Below are 21,197 nucleotides of genomic sequence, written 5' to 3'. Positions count from 1 at the left end.
TTTGGATATTTGGGGTAGTGAAAAGCTGATGTCGTCATAGAGTAATTAATTCCAAGCAAGGCTTTATGGCCCTTGAAAGAAGAGGTCAATGTACATTTCCAAGGTAACCTCATTCTCCATTAAGCGCACAGTAGGTATTCATTAAAGACAGCATGGACAATGGCTGTTCAACAATTCAGCAATCATTTGCTTTGTACCTATCATATGTAGGCTTCATATCAGTAGCTGAAGACGTAAAGACCCTGCCCTAACTTTAAAACATTAGTGGTAGTATAATAAATATGTAACTAATCGTCTCGTCATCTCAGTTGATGACAACTCCATCCTTCCCATTGCTCAGGTTTTGACTTTGAAGTTTTGAGATTCCTTTGTACCTTTAACTCCTTTATTTCTCTCACACACTATTTTCAATCCATCAGCAAATCATATCGGTCCCAACTTCAAAAGATATCCAGAATCTAACCACATACTGCCCCTTTCACTGCTCCCATTGGGGCCAAGCCACCAGCATCTCTCTCCTGAATTACTGCAATGATTTCCTAATCAATGTCACCTCTTCTGTCCTGTACACTTCCCCCACCATGTCTTCTCAATGTGCCAGCCAGAGTGCTCCTTTAAAAACATAAATGCAGTAAGATCTCATTCCTCAGCTCAAAACCTCCAGTGGCTCCTGATGTCTCTGAGTCCAAACCAAAGTTCTTATAATGGTTATATGGTTGTCTATGACCTAGTTCTGTTTAACCTTACCTAGGAGTGTCCTCTGTGTTCACTCAGCAACAGCCACACTGCCTCCCTCTGTTCTTCCCTATTTCAAGGACTTTGCAATGGCTATTCCCTCTGCCTGGAATGCTCTTCCTCTAAATAGCTTGTTATCTTGTTCTGTGATTCAAACATTTCAACTCTACTGTCCACATCTCACACTTGGTATCCCAATTTCCCTCAGCCTGCTCTGATTTCTAGCAGCACTTATCACCTGTAACAGTATGGAGTTTTCTTATCTGTCAGGTTACTGTTTATTGCTGATTGTTTATTGTCCCACTAAAAAGTAATGTCCAAGAAGACACAAATTTTAACTGTTTTGTTCATTGTGCCTAGAACAGTGCGTGCCTGGCATATATTAAATAAGTGAGTGAGTGAATAAATGGTGATAGCAAATGCCATAATGGAGTCATGTATAAATATCATACTTGATTAGCATGCTTAGCTAAAGGCTCACTGTCTATCTATGCAGCTTCGTGTAGACATTCCAAAATAGAAATATAGGCTTTAATTCAATTCAACAAATACTCACTTTCTGGCTCAATATGTCTAAATGCTTATATTAAGGGCCTCTATACTGGTTGAATTCAGATGAATAAATAGAGTTCCTGCCTGGATATTACAAGAAAGAAAGTACATTCATTTCTTTTAAAGATTGACTGCCCAGCAAGACTGCTCTAATTTATTCTAGATCTGAGTGTAAGCCATGCTGCTCTTCATGGCTGGGAAGAGTTTTGTGTAAGGTGACCAGTTAAATCCCTTTCGGTCATGACTCTACTCTCCATGTCCTCTTTCTTTCAAATGGCAGTTAGGCAAATTTCACAATCACTTACAGAAATTTACATAAAAATAAATTAAAGTGAGACTGGGCTGGGCATGGTGGCTCATGCCTGTAATCTCAACACTTTGGGAGGCCAAGGCAGGAAGATTGCTTGAGGCCAGGAGTTCAAGCACAGCCTGGGCAACATAGTGAGATATCATCTCTATAAATAATAAATAAAAATACATAAAAAACTACTAGCTGTGCATAGTGGTGAGTGCCTATAGTCCCAGCTACTCAGGCTGAGGTGGGAGGATCACTTGAGCCTGGGAGGTTGAAGCTGCAGTGAGCTGTGATCACACCACTGCATTCCAGCCTGGGTGATAGAGTGAGATCCTGTCTCAAAAATACAGGGAAGGGAACAACACACATTGGGGCTTGTGGAATGCAGGATGTGTGGGCAAAGGAGAGCATCAGGAAATATAGCTAATGCATGCTGGGCTTAAGACCTAGATGATGGGTTGACAGGTACAGCAAATCACCATGGCACACGTTTACCTACGTAACAAACCTACACATCTTGCACATGTACCCCAGAACTTTAAATTAAGAAATAAATAAATAATAAAATAAGATGGGACTGGGCTGAGCAAATTGTTGAAAATCAACACAGTGTCATTTTGGTATGTGTGGCTTAAATATAAGGAATAGATATTAATTAATCATGTACCTAGGTTCAGTGAGAAAAGGATAAAAAATCTGTATAGTACTGTTATTCTAGTAATGACTTAAGAAAAATACATGTCACCATAGAACCTTTTGCAATGAACAGGCATAATGAAATACTGAATAAGTCTACCAGTGGTCTGCTACTGGTTAGAGCTGATAACATAAAAATTAAGTCAAGTAATGCTTCTAATAAAACATTTGCAAGTCAGTTCCCCACAGGACAGCTTTTTGAAAAGACCCAATGAGAGCAAGGATTTTATGCTAAAATTAGAAGATAAGTACTTTCAAAAGTTGACTTGGGGCCTTTATATTTTTTAAGATCCAGAGTAAATCCCTTGATATCAAATAATGCAGCTACCTAACTTTTCAATCAATACTCTGAGGGCGTACGTATGAGGGAGAAACAATGATGAATTTTGAGATGCACTTATTTTATGCAAATCCGTGACATCTGAAAACTCTCCCTCTGCATGCCAGAGCAGGAAGGAAGTAGTATCTGGCCACTGTTCCATAGAACCAGAACTCACAAGTGGTGGGGCATCCCATCTCACCTAAGTAGTTGTCATCGTCTGTTTCCCCTGAGAAACTGTGCTGCCGCACATCAATATTGGTAGCACCTGCTGGAATTCGGACCACAGTATTGTAACCTGAAAAGAATGTAGCAGAAATTCAGTACTCCACAGAATGGTTCACTTTCTCTAAGTATGGAATAAAAAGTGGACAACAAAGGAGTAGGATGTAATTCTCATATAATTCTATTAGGTGCCTTCTAGTCAATGGATAATCCACCATAGCAAGACTGATTTTTATGCTCAACATTAATACTTTTCAGTATTACATGTGGTTAACAATTTTCAAACTTTGACCATATTCCTTCTCACAGTTCTTAGGAGCAGATTCTTACCATAATGTACTGTATTAAATGTTCCTGCCACTGTTTTGCATGAAGAATTATCGCCACCACAAACCCCACATTTATCTCTCCGGGCTTTTGAGTTTAAAACATGATCGCATCCAGCTTGCTTTTAAAAAGAAAAGATTTGAAATAAATGTAAGTATTATAGAGATTATAAAATGGCAAATAATGTGTTTCTTTTGTGTGCACTCAAAATGACAAGAAAGTCAAGTCCCTTTAAACTTGCAAAGGTTGAAAACTGAAATTATATACTGCCTTGCTATTTAAAATGTGGTCCTTGGACCAGCAGCCATGGGCACCTTTGATGTGGTCAGAAATGCAGAATTTCAGGACCCACCCAGATCTACTGGATCAGAGTTGGCATTTTAATAGGATTCCTCAGGTGCTTCATCTACAGATAAAAGTTTGAAAAGCACTAGTCTGTAAGTAAGCACAGTAATTTTTTTAAAAAATTGCTTAGGAATGAAAAAAAAGGGCATAGGTGAGGACTGTACCTAATTAAAGAGCTCATGCCCCATCATAAGGGAGTTGCCGCTGTCCACTCCAGACTATTGCTGCCATGAGGGATGGGAGCCCTGTGTTGACATTTTTTTCCCAATTTTCCAAAGAAGCTGGAAAAATTGATTTTATGTAAAATCCCATATGTTTAAATATTGACTATGAATGCCAGCTGAAGTATGACCATGGGCCACCAGTTTCAGGCCTGAGGCTCCATCGAGTGGCCTCCTGAATTTCTCCCCATATTAACACAATGCAGCCACGTACACTGAACTCTGAAACATACACTGACAATGACCAGAAGACCAGGAGAATACAGTCCACATTCTTGTCCATTTTGTTCATTTGTGTGAACTAATCTTTGAGGAAAAACTCAATGTGTTGCTGTGAAATGGACAGATAACGAAATCTGCAGTATAAGCTATTAGTCAGTGGGTGATACCCTTAGGGATTCTTTCAATCAAATCCTTCCAACCAGGAACTCCAATGTGCTTTTGGACCACACGCAAAACAAAAACAAAAACAAACAAGCAAACAAAAAAAACCAGAAGCATCATCTCAGAGCCCAAGCGGATTAGATATAATTTTTGACTAACGAGAACAGTGAAATGGTATCTAGCCCCTGAGAAATCACTGCTCTGATGCTTTGCTGTTTCCCAGAAGTTTCCCAGTTTCCCTTTCAAGAATAATTAATTAACAGGCATGTCTTAGGTAGAAATGATCATGGTTAAAAATGCAAAGAGAAACTAGAGTGAGGCCAGCTATTCTTTCTGACATATTTCTCGACCTCAGCTATTCAATCTAAAAAATTTGCTGTCAGGAAGCATTTGCTTAAGCATTGAGGTTATAGCAAAGGAGTGTGTGTGCAAATTGTTATAATAAATTTTTAAGGAGAGGTTTTGTGCAAGACCCTCACAGAGACTGAAAATGTCAAGAAAAATCAAGGGCAATGGTTCCCAAACTTTGGCACAACGTGCGTTAGAAAAACTGATACTAGGCCGGGCGCGGTGGCTCACACCTGTAATCCCATCACTTTGTGAGGCCGAGGCGGGCAGATCACAAGATTAGGAGATCGAGACCATGGTGAAACCCCGTCTCCACTAAAAATGCAAAAAATTAGCCGGGCACGGTGGCGGGCGCCTGTAGTCCCAGCTACTCAGGAGGCTGAGGCAGGAGAATGGCGTAAACCCAGGAGGCGGAGCTTGCAGTGAGCCGAGATCGTGCCACTGCACTCCAGCCTGGGCAACAGAGCAAGACTCCATCTCAAAAAAAGAAAGAAAGAAAGAAAAAAGTGATACTGATGCTGTCGCTGATCCTGGGGCCACACTTTGAGAACCACTGCCCTGGCAATAGTGCACAGATATTAGCAGTTGCTATTCTATCTAGGAAGCCACAAACCACAGCTTGGCAGCGGGAAAACACAGCGAAGAAAACACCATCTGGGACTTACCCGGCAAAGACCCTGGACACAGATATCGTTTGTGTCCTGGCCACAAGGAGTTCCGTCTATCACTCTGTCTCGAAGCTGATAGTAGGCCGTGTTCCCTGCCACTCTGCAGAACAACTTGCACCGGTCCTTCATCAGAACTGGAGAGGAGAAATGATACAACTTGACTTTCGTGCTTGGCCTCGGTGCCAGCCGGCCAATGGCGGATACGTACACCAGACACACTTACTTCCACTATACTTAGGGACCCAGCGCACATTGGGAAGCAGACCGTTGATGTTAAAATGCTTCCCGTCAAAGTGAGCACACTGTTCATCTCGGAAGTCTCGCTTCTGCTTGAGACATGGCTCCGTGTTGCAGGACTTAAATTTCATTCTACGTCCTACACAGTATTTTCCACCATTTTTTGGCCTGAAAAAAAAAAAGTGAAGAGCACACACACTGTATTATCATGTATTCCTCCGAACATCATTCCTTCATTTGTGACTTCCTGTCTTCTAGAGAAGTAAATCTAGGGTGGCAAATGACAGAGGAATGGACAAGAGCTCTGAATCCTGGTTTTGCATTCCTGCTGTCAATACCATGGTGCGTATAACCTTGGGTAAGTCACTTGACCTCCGCAAGCCTCCCTTATATTTGCAAAATTGAATGTAGCTACCTTGTAGGCTGTTGTGAGGATAAATGTTAGAATGTATAGCTTCAAGTATGAGATACAAAGCCTGAATCTGAATCTATTAGGCCACTTTTTGTTCCTTTTCTTCCCGACATTCACGGTGCTTCAATGTTAAAAATGTAGAAGGTGAAAGGTACCCAAGAGTGGTTTGGAATGCTCCCTATCTTCCTTTTGTACCTCGACATATTCACAGGAGACCATAAAAAACTTGTTCCCTCACACCTCCATTCATTCTGTCCCTCTACACTCTCTCTCCAGACAACCATTGTTTTTGTTTGTTTTGTTTCACAAATAAAATGGAATAATGGGAATGTGTTCATATTGTGACTAACTTAAGAGGAGAAGCAGGAAAGAACATACTGGTTTCATTAGTTTTTGTGTGACGAGTGTATGGCGTACGCCTTGCAAAGCATCACAGGGCAAATTTAATCTCGGCATGCAACCCTGTGCATGTATATTCCAGATGTGATCCAGAGAATAAATTATACAACACATCTACCAGCAGTCAGCAGCATGCCAAATTCATCATGGAAACGGGAGGATCACAGAATCATAGGAAGCTGGGGCTCACCTACCTAGGGCTCAAACAGCTCGGGTTTCCCAACTGCCCTAGAACACCCGGAAACTGAAAGGACGTTTTTCACCTTTTTTCCTTTAGAATGAACCTTTTAGAGTAATCGGACTATAAAAAATGGGGTTTTGGCTGGTTTGTTTCAAACAGGAGTTTTGGGGAATGAGAACTATATCCCTGCTCATGAAATATAGAATGAGAGATAGAAGGAGCTCTGCAGTTGGATCTCGGTTCCAGTCTGGCCCTACTCTTTATCTGTATCCTATCCGGATCTCGGTTCCAGTCTGGCCCTGTGTGGCCCTAGACTAAGTTCTCAGTCTTCCTGAGCTTCAATTTTCCCCTTCTCTAAAATGAGTGTACACAGTAGATGCCAGAAAATGTTAGCTACTATGATAGTACATGTCAGCACTGCCCAATCTAATCTGATCTGATTCTGCAGTTGGCTTCAGCACCCACTCTGAGCACTGAGGCAGGACTCAGTGCTCCTGCAGCGTGCCCAGGTCCCAAAAAGGCCCTCCTAGGGAAGCTTGTCCTGATACTGTTATAAATGTACTCATTCGATCAAAGATTTGCAACATAAAGTAAGAGCACCGGCTTTGCGGTTACAAGTTGGAGGGATGACTTTGTATAAGCAGTCTCACCTCCCCGGGCTCTATCTTCACATGTGAAACAGAGATGATGCTGTGTACCTAAAAGGCTTGTTGTGACTCTGAGGAACTTAGCAAGAAGTCTGATCAACATTCACCATTATTTATCATACGGAAGACTGCATCTAGGGATGCAAAACGGCACATAACACAGTCGTGTCTATGTCTGTCTGTTTCTGCATTAAACACAATTAAGCTCATATACTGTATATCTGCACTATTCATTCAACCTGGGAAAGCTCCTTCATATCTTGTCCAAGACTAGGGAAGATGAGGTGCTTTCATACCAAGTAACAGGACATTTAGAGAAGTACTTTGCCCAAAGGTCACACAGTTAACAAAGGAGAGTCAGGACTGGAATCCATATCTCCCAGAATCTTCTCTGTGCACGCCTGCTACATTATCTGCATGCTGTGGTTCAGAGTCTTTTCTTTTTCTTTTCTTTTTTGGTGCCATTTAGAGATGCAGAATGGGTTTCCTAGATCCAAGCCCTTTTCTCAGCACCAAGGCACCCCAGTCTCATGCATAAAATATAACAGATTACCCATGAATAATAGATCAGGACTGTATACCTGCTCAGGTGAAACATGTTTTAAAGGTACTACAAGGAAGATCCCCTTCAATTTTTCCTCCAGTTGAAATTATCATTATGGAATCTTTTCAGATGTCCCAGCTGACTATGGTGGATCAATCATTTATTTATTGCCTGAAAGTAACTCATATTTCTTTCACTTTGAACATAAAGTTTTTTAAATTGATTTTTTTTTTTGTTCTCTTATATAACAAGTCTTAGCTGATTCTTGAACTTGATCAAATGCAGTAGTTCTTCGGACTGCAAATAGTTATGACTTACAGGTGGCTTCCCTTCAGATGGTAACAGTTTCCACCTTTGCTTGCTTTGACCACTATAACATGACAAGTAGTATTTTGGGATTTATTTTTATAAAAAACATTTTTCATAAACACACAACAAATACTATATGTGAGAGGCAATACTCCTGATGGTTAGAAACACGGACTCTGGAAACAGAGGGTTTGAATCCCAGCCATGCCTCTTAATAATGATGCGATCTTAGGCGAGTTGCTTAGTCCCGCCAAGCCTCTGTTTGCTTGTCTGTAAAAGGGAGATGGTACTAATATCTACTTCATAAAGCTGTGGTGAGAGTTAACTAGATTAATACATTCAAAGCACTTGAACAAAGTGTGGCTTACAGTAAGTGATTAATAAAAGTTTAGCTATTACAAGATTTGGCAAATTACCATCCTGTGGGCCAAATCCAGCCCGCCACTTATTTTTGCATGGCTTGTTAGCTAACAATAAGTTTTACATTTTAAAGTAATTGAAAAAAAAATTTTAAAGTAGAAGATTTTGGGATACATGTGAACTATGGGAAATTCAAATTTCAGTGTCCATAAATAAAATTTTATTGGAACATAGCCACACCCACATTGTCTATGTTTGTTTCTCCGTGTATCAGTAAGGTTGAGTAATTGTGATGGAGACCACGTAAAGTGCAAAGCCTAAACTATTTACTATTTGGCCCTGATGGAAAAGGTTTCCTGATCCCTGGACTATTCTTGTGTCACTGCGCTACGTTCCAAATTCTGTCACTACTGAGAGGGGAGCCCAATCCAACTCTCCCTGACCAGAAGCTCAAGACCTGGCCTCTCTTTCAGGCTGTCTCCCTTGAGACAGGCCTCTTTCCATATCAAAACTTGGTCTGCAAGTTGATTTGCTTTTATGTAAAAGAGGGTTACAATTTTTTCCTTAATTATTAACATACTTTAACAAATATAAACTGGCCTTCTAAACTATATATGTTTCCTCTCTCCTAGGCAATGTGACTGTTGCCTGATTTACATGGACTATGTAATAGAGAAAGCTTTAGCCAACTAAACTCATCTTTCAGCAAGGAAAAAAAATCATTTATATTTTAATTATTTAGCTGAATAGGAATATTTTTCTAGGTAGGCAAATGTTGAAAATAATAGGAAATATAGCTTTAAAAAATAGTAACCACATTTCCCAACTATTAAGATCCTTTTAAAATATTGAATGTGAAATAGGGATGGGAAGGGTTTAAGGAAATTGCTAGAGTAATTACTATTATGCACAGCTAAATTGGATCTTTCTTTCAAGCACATATTACACAGCCATGCCTGTTGATACACAGAAAGGAAATTCAAGATGATGCATGACCAAAACTATAATGAAATTTTTGCAGAGGTCATCACAGATACAGTCGATTCTCAAGGAAAGCTAAACTTTGGTCTGCAAAAGGGTTTAAACAAAAATCTCAACTTCTACGTTTATGTACAATGAATTAGGGTAGGCAGATTTAGGGTTGGCACAAGACATTTCTAAAGATATAACAGGCAGCCCCAGAAGGTAGTGTGATTCCTGTGCTTCGAGGTTTTTAAGAAGGGGCCTGATGGCCAATTATGGAGAATGCTGAAAGGCTATTCAAAGATTAGATGGGATGGGGCGGGAGCTGTACCAGCCCATCTTTAATGATCTTTCCAAATGGGGCAGTCTATGAAACTGGATTCTTTTATGTGTTCATTAGTTAATGGCTCTTCCACAGTAACCAATTCTCAACATTTCCAAACAAGTTCATCCAAACCGAGTGCCTCAAAAAAAGCCTTGCTGTAATTCCTTACAGCCAAATGAGAAATTCATTTTTTGGATGAAATAGACATATGTCTTGAATATGTTTTTAAAGTAAGATTTCATAAGCAGTTGCTATGGAGAGAGCCGAAGGGGGAAATATCTAGTTCACAATCTTTTTTTTCTCAAATTTTTGAGTTTATTATTTTCAAATTTTAACCTATCTCCTAATTTAAAAGCAAAATAGAAGCATTGGAAAAATAAAATGCTGTGCCTTTCCTGAGGAACTGATATGATTTTTGTTTTTGATAGACTGTAACAATTCTATGTACCATTTTGTTTCAGCCACAAGGAAGCTCTGAGCCAAACTGTGAGCACAAAACAAGTATAGGGCCCAAAAGCCTGAAAATACATCTTCTAGTTCCAAACCTCAGTCTAGTTTTGGTACTGTAAGTTATGTTTTGGTGGTTCTGATTTTAAATTTTACTCTATTACACACTTCTTATAGGCTGGGAGACCATATAATTAATTGCCCAATCAAGAACGTTCTGAGCGTGAAAATGGGAGCTATTAATAACTCCTCCAGGGCAACAGATAGAACGAGAGACTGTTGTTGCAAACCAGAACTATGATCGTCTTATCTGTAGGGCATGGATTAAAATTGAGATTTAAAAAAACAAAGCACCTAAAGACAAAATGTAAGGGCCCCACCTGTAGCACCATATATACCACTTGAGACCAAAATATCTTGTGACCAAAATTAGAAAGCATATGGTCTCTACAGCTTGCTCATGGAGTAGAGCACAATCTCATCTTTTTTGGCTTTTATGGCTTTCGGGGTAAAAAAAAACTCCTAAGAATATACTATAAAGTCTCTGCATGCTAAATAAATACACTCTTGAATCAGATAAATACTGTGAAAAAAGACAAAACAATCCAGTATCCTTAATAGAGACATACCTTGTACCTTGGGTTCTAAAAACAGAGTACTCCATTATATTGTAAGGGCTCGTCAAACTGACAAAAGGCATATTCCCGGTGAGGGGGGCAGCTGTTCCCCTCAAACTCCCTGAGAAGCGTGACAGCAACCACTTTTACGTTCTACATAATGAACCATCTGCTCTGTGAATTTCTCTGAACAAGCTTTTAAACTGAGATTTGGATCTGATTTTCCCTTTTCTGTGTTCCTTTCTCTTTTCAATTGACTCCCCCAGAGCCATTGTAACCTCCGTATTCAGAGGCAGTCTCCTTCCTCAATTAACAGGGACATCCTAAAGTGCAAATAACTTGGAGGAGTTTTAATGAAATGATGTCAGTGCTGACACTCAACTAGGTGGATTTTTTTTTTTTTTTTTTTTTTTTTAAAAAAACTCCCATAGCAAACAGCAGGGACAAGGACCTCTAATTGAGGTCTTTAATGATTGGTTCTTAACTTCTGAATGTGAGGATCTTTGTTGCACTTTGAAGCTCAAGATCCTTTTCTGCTGAGATCTTTACACTGAGTGATTTTCTTTGTCTAGCCCATTCCAATTATGGAGTGATTTATCTCTCTCCACTTTTCACATTACTTCTAGAATTGCTCAAGACTTAAAAAAGTAATATTTAAAAAAAGGCCAAATACTTATTTTGAATGGAAAATTCTTGAGTCAAAAATGTTTTAAGTGCTTATAAAGTGGTCACTGTTTGCAATTTCATACCCTCATGATAGCATTTACTACAAACTAATAACTTTGCTCAATGTAGCCAACAAATAGTTTTTAACATGTAAAAATTCATCATATTAGTTGTTACAAGGTTTTCTTTTAAAGCTTCAACAACACCAGCAACAAGAATGTATAGCTGAGTTTAAAAAGCAGTATGAACCTTCTTTTATATTATATATACTTATTTTATATTATATGGTACTTATTTCATATAATACATATTTACATCCACAATCTTTTCTAAAAGCCTGAAATGACACACATCCAATTTTTTTTTCAGTGATTATTTCTCATGGGGAATAGGCAGGAAGTAGGAATAATGTGACAACTTCTAAAATATTCTATATGTTTGTGTCTGAATCTTTTTAAGCATGATATATATTTATACTAATATTTTAAAAACTAATTCAAAATATAGACTGTATCAAAAATCTAAGGCTTATTCATTTTTATCCATAGCTACAATGTTAGTTTTATGGAACAGAGTCTATATCTCATAGCTCTTTAGTTATCTTCCTTGTTGACCACTACATGGACATGAAATAAGGTTGGGTTACGAACAAAAATGAGTTAAAGTAAATTAATCATCATCTGAGATTTGTAGTACAGAGCATTTAGACCAGGGCTTGCAAACCAGTTGCCTACAGCTATGTTCTTTTTGATTCACACAATTCAGATTTTTCATAGAAAAGATTTGGAAGCTGTGCCAATATTAGACTCTTTTCTTACCTCTGAACAATCAGCCAGACCTGAGTAGTGCCCTGCATTTGATCTCTACAATACAACTATTGTATTACCCTAGCCTACTTCACCTGTTTGCTTCTCAGTACAATAGAGTTTGCTATCCATGATCTAAGCTATTAAAAATAAATGAGACTGCTAGAGGAAATCATTTTACAAAATCCCAAAGCAGCTAGGGTCTTCAAAGTGGTTGTGGGTTTTTACATTGAAAAACTATTCCTATAGATTTCTTGGTTCCCCAGCCTAAATAGGTTCCATGGCAAGTCTGAGAAAGTGCCATACAAACTATTACTTACTTTTATTTACCTATTATTTTCTATTCCTTTTCAACTATATATGTCTTAGATCTATGTAAAATTGGATGTCATTTTTCAAAATGAAGATAGCAATTTATTATCCATAAACAGGCTTCCCCAACCCTCCAACCCACCCCACCCTACCCATGTCTGCTATGACAAATGCTGGGGGAAAAAGTCCATGGACTTTATTTAAACATGTCAGTCCTAACAAGGTTAGGCTGGTAGAAGTTGCCATGGTCACACAATGAGAATTATTCTGAAAGGCAAGAGACTCTCAATCTGTAAAATGTCAGGTTGTAGGATGGGGACTTCAGCTGTCTCACCTATAATACAACTAGATTGATTAAAAAAGTAATTCCTTATCACAAAACACATTATTGGTGGAAAAAAAAAAAGAAAAAAATAAAATAAAAAGTAATTCTTGATTTGGGGTCCCAGGTCCCTTGAGATCTAACTAGAGGGAGTATATTAGTCTACAAACTGGATGAAAATGCCCAATTTTTTTGTTTCCATGTGAAAATCTATCTAGTCACTCCATTAGTGTGCTATCTTAAGCTCTGAGTGTAGCGGGGAGAGTGAGACCTGCCTGATTGTCAACACTGGGAAACAGACCAACCCCAAAACCATCATCTGTTTGGTAGATAAAACTGTGAATAACAAAGGATCTTGAGAGAAAAACAATAATACAGGGAGAAGTGCCTGGAAATAGACTTTGGGTCCAGTGGGTCTAAGCAGCCCTTGAAGTTTATGTTCTTTCTAGCTCTCTAATTTGGAACGTGCTCTTCATCCACCAAAATTATTCCCTTTAGGAATCTCTTGTTCCTGCCATGCCAATAATAACAGTTATACATTCTAGGACTTACTCTGGTCTGTTGCACTCTCGAATGGCTGTTTTGATGCCCCCTCCACATGTTCTGGAGCAGGTTCCAAAGGGACTCCAACTTCCCCAGGATCCATCTGTCACAGGGACATCCATTTCTTTGGGAACACAAAATCCATACTTGCAGTGCTGTATTTAATAAGGGGAATAGTGAGGGAGACTTGGCGCTATGAGTTGTTACAGGACTGGCTGTCCTTTTAAACACACCATACTTTAATTCTTTTCCATGTGTGGGTTTGAAATGCTGCACATTCATCATCTATATGAATACTAGAAACTATAGGGATTTTAATCTCATACTTAGTGAGTTTAGGCTGGGTCTTCCTTTACAGCTTGCTTGAATAAAACTGGCCAGTGACTGGCTCCAGGCTGACAGGGTAACTCCAATGGCAAGCTTCAAACGGCTCAATTAGTTTACTTGGAAAAACCAGGAGTGGAAATGGGAAGGGTGGTTATAGACAGGGTCAAAATGAGTTATAAGATTTGCATAGTGAATTTCCATCAACAAGGCCTAGAGAAGTTACAAGTCTGGTAAACTATAATGCTTTATTGCTCCCAATTTTAATTATATTGGAGAGGGGAAAAACAAGCGAGTTACATGAGTCCTATAAACACACTCCAGGAAAGCTGTCAGGATAAGACGAAAGCAAAACGGACACACTACAGAGAGCCCTAAACTTTATTACTTGTTTGTTACTAATGGTTTCAGATTCTCCAGCCTGGAGCAGGAAGAAGGCCATGATGTTTAAAAAATAATAATAAAACAAAATAAAACTCCTCAGCAGGACAAGGGAGGAGAGAAGCCATTCCAACCCTCTCCCATTGTTGGGGTGTGAAGCCCTGACACAAAGCCGAGGTCACTGAGCAATGGACAAAGGAACAGTGGCGGCAGTGGCCACAGGAGGGTGACGCCCCGCGGCTCGCTCAGATCTCTGAAGCAGAGCTGGTGGCGGCTGTCATGATTTATCCCCAGGGAGGACACAGCCGCCAAGAGGGGAGAGGCAGAGAAGTTTGAAGACCAGGGGGTGGGGCAGTATGCAAGGAAAGTGGAAAAATAAGAGGTAGGTAAAGGTCTCAGTGGGAATAGTAGGCCCCACCCCCACACAATGCTTGGTAAACAATTATTTAAACAGTGCAATTAAGCTTTCTCCAGTCTGTCTGGCCTCCTCCCTTGTAATTATCCTCTTGCAGTATCTGAGGACACGTCCCCTTCCCTGGGCTGTTTGGCTGAGACTTAAGACGTTCTGCATCTGAACCCCGGGTGACTCAGGACCCATGAAATGCGCACTGAGGCAGTGGGGACTACGTCACTCTCTGGAAATCACTTCCTATTTGTCTTTACAGTGGCTGTGAACATTTCTTAGAAAATATACATATAAAAATAAATGAACAGACGGACAGCTTTGTCTAGAGTACCTCTGTCCTGTAGACACAGAACATGAGCCACATATATAATTTAAGAATTTCTAAAGTCACATAAAAAACTTAATTTATTTTATTTAGCCCAATCTATCTAAAACATCGTTATTTCTACATGTAATCTATATAACATTTCTCAATATATTTTTTGTTTTATTTATTTATTTATTTATTGAGACAGGGTCTTCCTCTGTCATCCAGGCTGGAGTGCAGTAGTGCAATCATGGCTCACTACAGCCTCAACCTCCCAGGCTCAAGTGATCCTCCCACCTCAGCCTCCCGAGTAGCTAGGACCACAGGCGTACACCACCATGCTCAGCTAAATTTTTTTATTTTTGATAGAGACAGTTGGGGGTAGGGGGGTCTTAGCATGTTGCCCAGGCTAATCTCAAACTCCTAGGCTCAAGCAATCTGCCCTCCTTGGCTTCCCAAAGTGCTAGGATTACAGGACTGAGATACCACACCTGGCCTACTAATGAGTTTTTTAATGCTCTTTTTTTTCATACTAAGTCTTCAAATCCTGGTGTGTATTTTATACCTAAGCACATCACAGTTCATGTTGACATTTTAACATAGCCACACGTGGCTAGTGGCCACCGTACTGGACACAGCGGGTCTAGACAGACAAAACTTAACAGAATATAACAGGTCTCACTGGGACTGGTAACTCTTTTACAAAATAATTCTGTGGCCTTTGGTGAGTCCTTAAAGTCTGTTTCCACAACCAAAAAATGGGGACCTACTGGCCAACATTATTTGGAGTATAACATGGGAAAAAGTATGCAACATACTTAGTATATAACTTAGCACATAGGGGACCCCACTTAAATAACAGTGGCAATGATAATGGCAAATGTGTACACTGCACTTAATATTTGTCAGGCACTGTTCTAAGCATTATATATACAAACTTAGTCCTCACAACACACTGTGAAGTAGGTACTATTATAACTTCCATTTTTACAGCAAAGAAAATGAAGGGACAGAGGGGTTGATGCCAAACATAAGTAAGAGGCAGGAATGGTACTGAAACATAGACAAGACTTAACAGTGCATACTCTTAACTGGGACACATACTGCCTCTTAACTGTGAGCAAAGGGGACAATTTCTGACATCTAAATAAAGGACTGAAGTTTTCACCAAAAGTAAGATTAATGAGATGGCTAGGTAAGGCTGAGCCTCCAGATTATTCACTCAATATCCATCCTCCCCTTTATCTTGGCAATAGAACCTACATTTTCCAAAGTTTCCCTATGGATAGCAGTGGTCAAAGGGAAGTTAGCAGAATTCACTGGGTAGGATTACTCAAGAAGCCCTCTGAACTCTTTGGCTTCATTCCACGGGGAAGTCAGACTCCATGGCTGGAGCTAACACAGCCATTTTGTACCTTGAGGACAAAATTAAGTTTTCTGGAAATATATTTTTTCCCTCTTAGCACTTCAGACTTCAGTTTCTGGATCTCTTTATTCTATAGATTTTATTTCCACAAGAGAACAAATTCCAAATGACCACTCTTCTCATTAAGCATTACTATAAACCTCAGAACAAAACAAGGAGGTAGGTTTATCAGAGTGCTACCATTTAGCACTGCACTCAAATGTCCTCACAGTTGCTTTTTAAAAGAAAACTTCTAATTCAAAACTGATATGGAAATTAAATATTTCTTAGTGATATGACCATTGACAGGTGTCCAAAAGAGAGGAAGAACTTCAAAGGAATATGAAAAGTGTCTGATATGACAGATGCTGGGAATGGGGGCTGTTTGGGAAACATGCACCAAGATAATCTATTTTACCTGGCAAATTCTACAAATAATCATCACATAGCAAAATTACTATTACATCATAACAAAGCATTAAGTGGCTGGTGAAATAAGAGCTGAAATAAAGTCAGCCTTTATTTAAAATGTCCAAAACCATTTAAATAGTATTTTATACAAATGTATCTTTTTAAGAGGTTGGAATGGGGACGTAGAGATTGATTTTGTCCAAAGGAAACTTGAAACAAAGGGGTTTCAAACCTCAGACTCACAAATAAGGTTAAAATGAAAATGCTAAGGGACTTAAGAGAGTGGAGAAAATAAAGAGACATTAGTGAGTCATTCATCAAAATAACATTGTGTCAGCAGCCCAAGACAGATTACTGCTGCAGGAGCAGAACAGAAAGAAGAGAAAGAAAGAAAAAACATTAACCCAGGGGCCAAGGGAGGCAGAATGTGCTAGCATATAGAGAAAACGCACATACTGGCAATTCTATGAAAAAAAAACAAAGCAAAAAACTCAAAGAATTTCTATGCCAACATATTCACCTTCTTTGGCATTTCTAGAATGTGTAAATACTCTTCAGGGTATTTATATATATCCACATCTTTAATAAAAGCTGCTAGACATGGCCACTTTTCTAAAACAACTAAAACTGGACCTATCATTTTCTCTGCACAGTTATTCTCCAAAAGCATCCTGAGCCTGCCTTGGGAATGCCTTGAAGGCTCCTGCTCTTGCTACAAGCACACCCACTTGCTTGTGTTTAGCAGGAGCAGGGTCTGCTGAAAGCTCTCCCAAAGCTCCCCACCCCGCAGAAGATAGAAGATTACCCTACTATCCCTCCTCTTGTGCAAAAACAGAAGATTGGGAAAAGACACAATTGACATCCTCCAAGTTATTCTGCATTCTAGAACTGGTTGGGTAACCAGACTGCTATATGGAGCTTGATAGCACATTCATGACAATTTTACTAAATACAAGTCATTTCATCACATGATTGAAAATTTTTCTTTGTTGTGTTTCTTTTGCAGCAATAACATGTGTCAGAAATAGACACAGTGGGTGGGTCCATCAGGTTAAGAACCACAACTGAATACCAGTGATTTTGCTGAGATCAAACAGATTCAATTTAAGTAATATAACGGGCTGGTTCTAACCCAAGCCAACTAACCAAGTTGTCAAATAGGTGTTATGTTTATTGTTATCTCCTACCAACTGGTAGCAGTTGTTTGGATCTTTGTGTTTAGAAGGACTCTGAGGCTACATCTTGATTTTGTAAGAATGAGTGCCATATTCAATTTTTAATGGCTGCCATGGACTCTCAGACAAAACTACGATTTTGTGGCCACCAATCCACTAAGTTTTATGTCTTGCAAAGATTCAACATGTGTTGCAAAGATTCACTCTTTGGTCAAAGAGATATATTTCCCTTTACACTAATGAAAGCTCTAGAAGCTATTACGCTTACATCCGTATACACTTTTTGTTAGGCTGTTATTGAGGAAAGCTGTATTCTCAATTGATGAGGTCCCAGCCACAGAGAAATCAGAACATGAGCTGACTCTGTTGCAAATTTAAGTCAAAGACAAAAGCATCTTCATTATAAATTTTTTATTTTTGCATTGGCCTTTATATTTTTAAACTTTCATATCCTCAGGATCATTTAACACTGAAAAATCCACTAGTCTTCCTCTTTGACCATCACAAACTGGAGGAGCTCAGTGAGCTTGAGTTAGGGCCACTCCAGTAGGACCTGCTGCCCCTTCAGGTGAGGAGGGGCTGTGCCAAATGATCTGAGTGACCTTGGACAAATCACTCATTGTGAGACAAGAAACTGAGAAGTTTCTTCTCTATAAGATCAGGGAACAGGGAATGAAGTTCCATCATCTTAGGAGCTCTTCCACAGAAACATTCTGGGTGCTACTGATTCTATAAGGTAAAGCGGAGGAAAGCGAAATGAGATGAGAATTATTAAAAGTAAGTAAAGTAGACAATGCAAAGAGGAGAGAAAAAAGGGAAAAACATATAGAAGGATAACAAACCACTCAGAAATATCATTCAGGGATTGTATCCTTGGTAAGTTACAGATAGAATGCCATTTTCCATGTGTATTTTTTTTTAAATTGGGATTTATATCTAAAACTTTTTGTAACCAAATTTTTGGGCTGATGGTGGTATCACTGACATGCCACCATTTGTTTTTAAATGCACACTAGGTACAGAAGGTTAAATTAATCATACTCCTAGGTGCATGAGACACTGTTACCACTGGGCCACAAAAGTAGCAGATTCTGTTTAGCTATTAACAAATCAGTAGCAACAATTATAACCAGCGCATGAGAACCTGGATTTGGATATATCCTGGATGACATTATAGCTCCTTAAATGGAGTAACAATGGTTGGCAAAAGCCTGATATCATAGTAGTACCTGCAATAGATGTACTATATTTCTGTATTTCCTTGATTCTAAACTGTTCCATCAACTTACCAATAGCTTTCCAGTGTCACCCAAAAAGAGAAGAAAAAGAAATAAAATCTCACATTAAATGTTCCCATAGGCACACTGGAATTTTAGAAATGTTTAAATGAGAGAAAGTCTTAAGTTGAGAGAATATTGAAGCAATAATGATAGGTATATTCTCTGGTATTAGTATTATATAATCTAAGTTCCACAATTTTTAATAGTAAGCTAAACATCTGTCCTCTAAAAAATATTATGCATGCTAAAACAGACTGCATTGTTTTATATTCTAAACATTGGTGTCTGATCATACAGCCAAAATTTTGCACATTTCTGCCCTAAGACAGAAGGACAGAACAGGGCATTACTTGCCTTTCCAGGCTCGCACTCCGTCCCATCGGCCCAGGGTGTGTGCTGAGTCCGGCAGCCTTTGTGTACTCCATTGACATTATTGCACCAGAGCCGTCTACACTGCATCTGCTCAATTCAATGAAATGGCAATTGAGTGACAAATGATTTATTTGACAGTATCAAACAAGGCAAAGCTTGCTTTCAACTAATGTTTCGCTAATGATATAGGGTAAGTTGGAAAGGAAATTCTTTTCTTGGCATGATAAATGCTAAAATATTAAAAGAGATATAGACAGCAGTCCATAAAACACATTTCTATGCCTGGTAATGGATACCCATGTACCCACCACCAAGTTAAGGAAAGAAAACTTCACAGGCACAGCTGAAGGCCCTAGGTCCCTTTCCCTTCCCTTTCTTACCAGAAGTGACCACAGTCCTGAGTAGTGTTCATCACTTCATCATTCCCAACACTTTTACTACAAATGGTAATAAAATCTCCGGTAATAGACAGCATGTAAGCTTTACAACTGCACCATACTGACATATCCTACAACGTGCTTTCTTCCTCCTCTAAATGCTCTGTTTTTTAGATTTATTCCATTTGCTATATTTAACTCTATTTCAGGGCACATTTTTAAAAATATTTTTTTATTTTTCCTAATTATTAAAATAAACCATACTTACAGTAGAAAAGTTGCACAAGTATTAAAAGTTTATTTTTTTAAATAGAAAAGGTTTCAAACTACCCCATCTTTTCTGAAGCTTTTTCTCCCCTTTTAGAGTTGAGATCATACTTTATAAAATTGTTTATCATGTTATCTTAACTTAAAATTATATCAGGAGCATGTTCCCAGACGCAGATCATTTTCAATTGCTACAAAAGGGAGACACTATAATTTGCCTAACCTTTCTTTTGCTTGGCAGTTCAATGACTCCTAATTTTTCCTATCATGAATAACACAAAAACAAATATTGCCATGAATCAAGTTTACTCAAAATTTTATTATTATTTCCATGGAATACTATTGTACTTCTCAATTCACCAGGCAATCTCTGAAGACACTCCCAGCAAAATAAACACACACACGCCACCCCAAAGAGACAGAATGGGCCACCCCATAGAAGCACAGTTCTGCTCATCTGCAACCTGATAACTACTAGATGTTGTCACTGGCCCAAACCTCCACAACACATGCATCAGGCTATATCACACAGCCATCCCAGCTGAGGCTCCAGCAGAAATGATTTCAAGCCCCAGTTGGTCACAGGATGTTACCTTCACAAGCTAAAACACAGAAACATGTTTGTCTCATGAGTTACCTCTTCTGAATCTTGAAGAGTCCCTATAATTTACATCACTTGGACAAGTCCAAGGGCATTAAAGGTGACAAGGAGAGAAAAAAGCTAAGCTCTGTAATTCCCAACTCTATAACCTTGCTGCCTCTGAGCCTCACTTTCACTTGTAACATGAAAGTGATGATGGCATCTCCCTTTTGGGCTATCATGAGGATGAAATGAGAAAGTGCAGGTAAACCATTATTTAACACTGAGCAATAGTACTGTTGCGTCATCTTCATAATTACTATGATCACTAATATACAATTTTACTCTCAGATTTTCCTTGGGTAGTTTATATTCGAGTTAGAATTCAATGGAAAACTATAAATAAAAAGAAGAGCAGAATCAGTAGATGAGGGCAGAAGTGGCCCTCCTATACTTACCATATATGGGCACACCTGAGAACCTGGTCCAAAAATCAATTCACATTGTTTATTCACGTTGTAAAGGATGCCTGGCAGTTGGACAGGCAAAGGGTAGGGTCTGGATTCAGGTTCGTTAAGCAAACACTCGCCATAACCAGTGCTATGGAAATACACAGAAACACACAGATGGTGAGAACTATGGCTGTCAAGAGCTCCAGATAATGGTAAAGGCCACCCCACCATTGTAATGGTAGAGAGGACAGTTAC

General features: G+C 39.1%; 1 protein-coding gene across 2 annotated transcripts in view; it reads right to left on the bottom strand.

Moving 5' to 3' along the window:
- Window positions 1–21,197, bottom strand: part of ADAMTS9 (ADAM metallopeptidase with thrombospondin type 1 motif, 9) — a 177,550-nt gene that overhangs the window by 117,211 nt on the left and 39,142 nt on the right. For both annotated transcript variants that reach the window (XM_011947181.1, XM_011947182.1), the window contains 7 exons: window positions 20,949–21,090; window positions 19,249–19,353; window positions 13,215–13,360; window positions 5,339–5,520; window positions 5,113–5,249; window positions 3,153–3,270; window positions 2,800–2,895 (listed from right to left, as the gene is read on the bottom strand). In XM_011947181.1, the coding sequence (XP_011802571.1) occupies window positions 2,800–2,895; window positions 3,153–3,270; window positions 5,113–5,249; window positions 5,339–5,520; window positions 13,215–13,360; window positions 19,249–19,353; window positions 20,949–21,090 (926 nt within the window). The remainder of the gene's footprint in view (window positions 1–2,799; window positions 2,896–3,152; window positions 3,271–5,112; window positions 5,250–5,338; window positions 5,521–13,214; window positions 13,361–19,248; window positions 19,354–20,948; window positions 21,091–21,197) is intronic.

This window comes from Colobus angolensis, unplaced genomic scaffold (genome assembly GCF_000951035.1).
Source record: "Colobus angolensis palliatus isolate OR3802 unplaced genomic scaffold, Cang.pa_1.0 Scaffold26, whole genome shotgun sequence".
NCBI classification, from domain to species: Eukaryota; Metazoa; Chordata; class Mammalia; order Primates; family Cercopithecidae; genus Colobus; species Colobus angolensis.
This window is presented reverse-complemented; position numbering and strand designations above follow the sequence as displayed.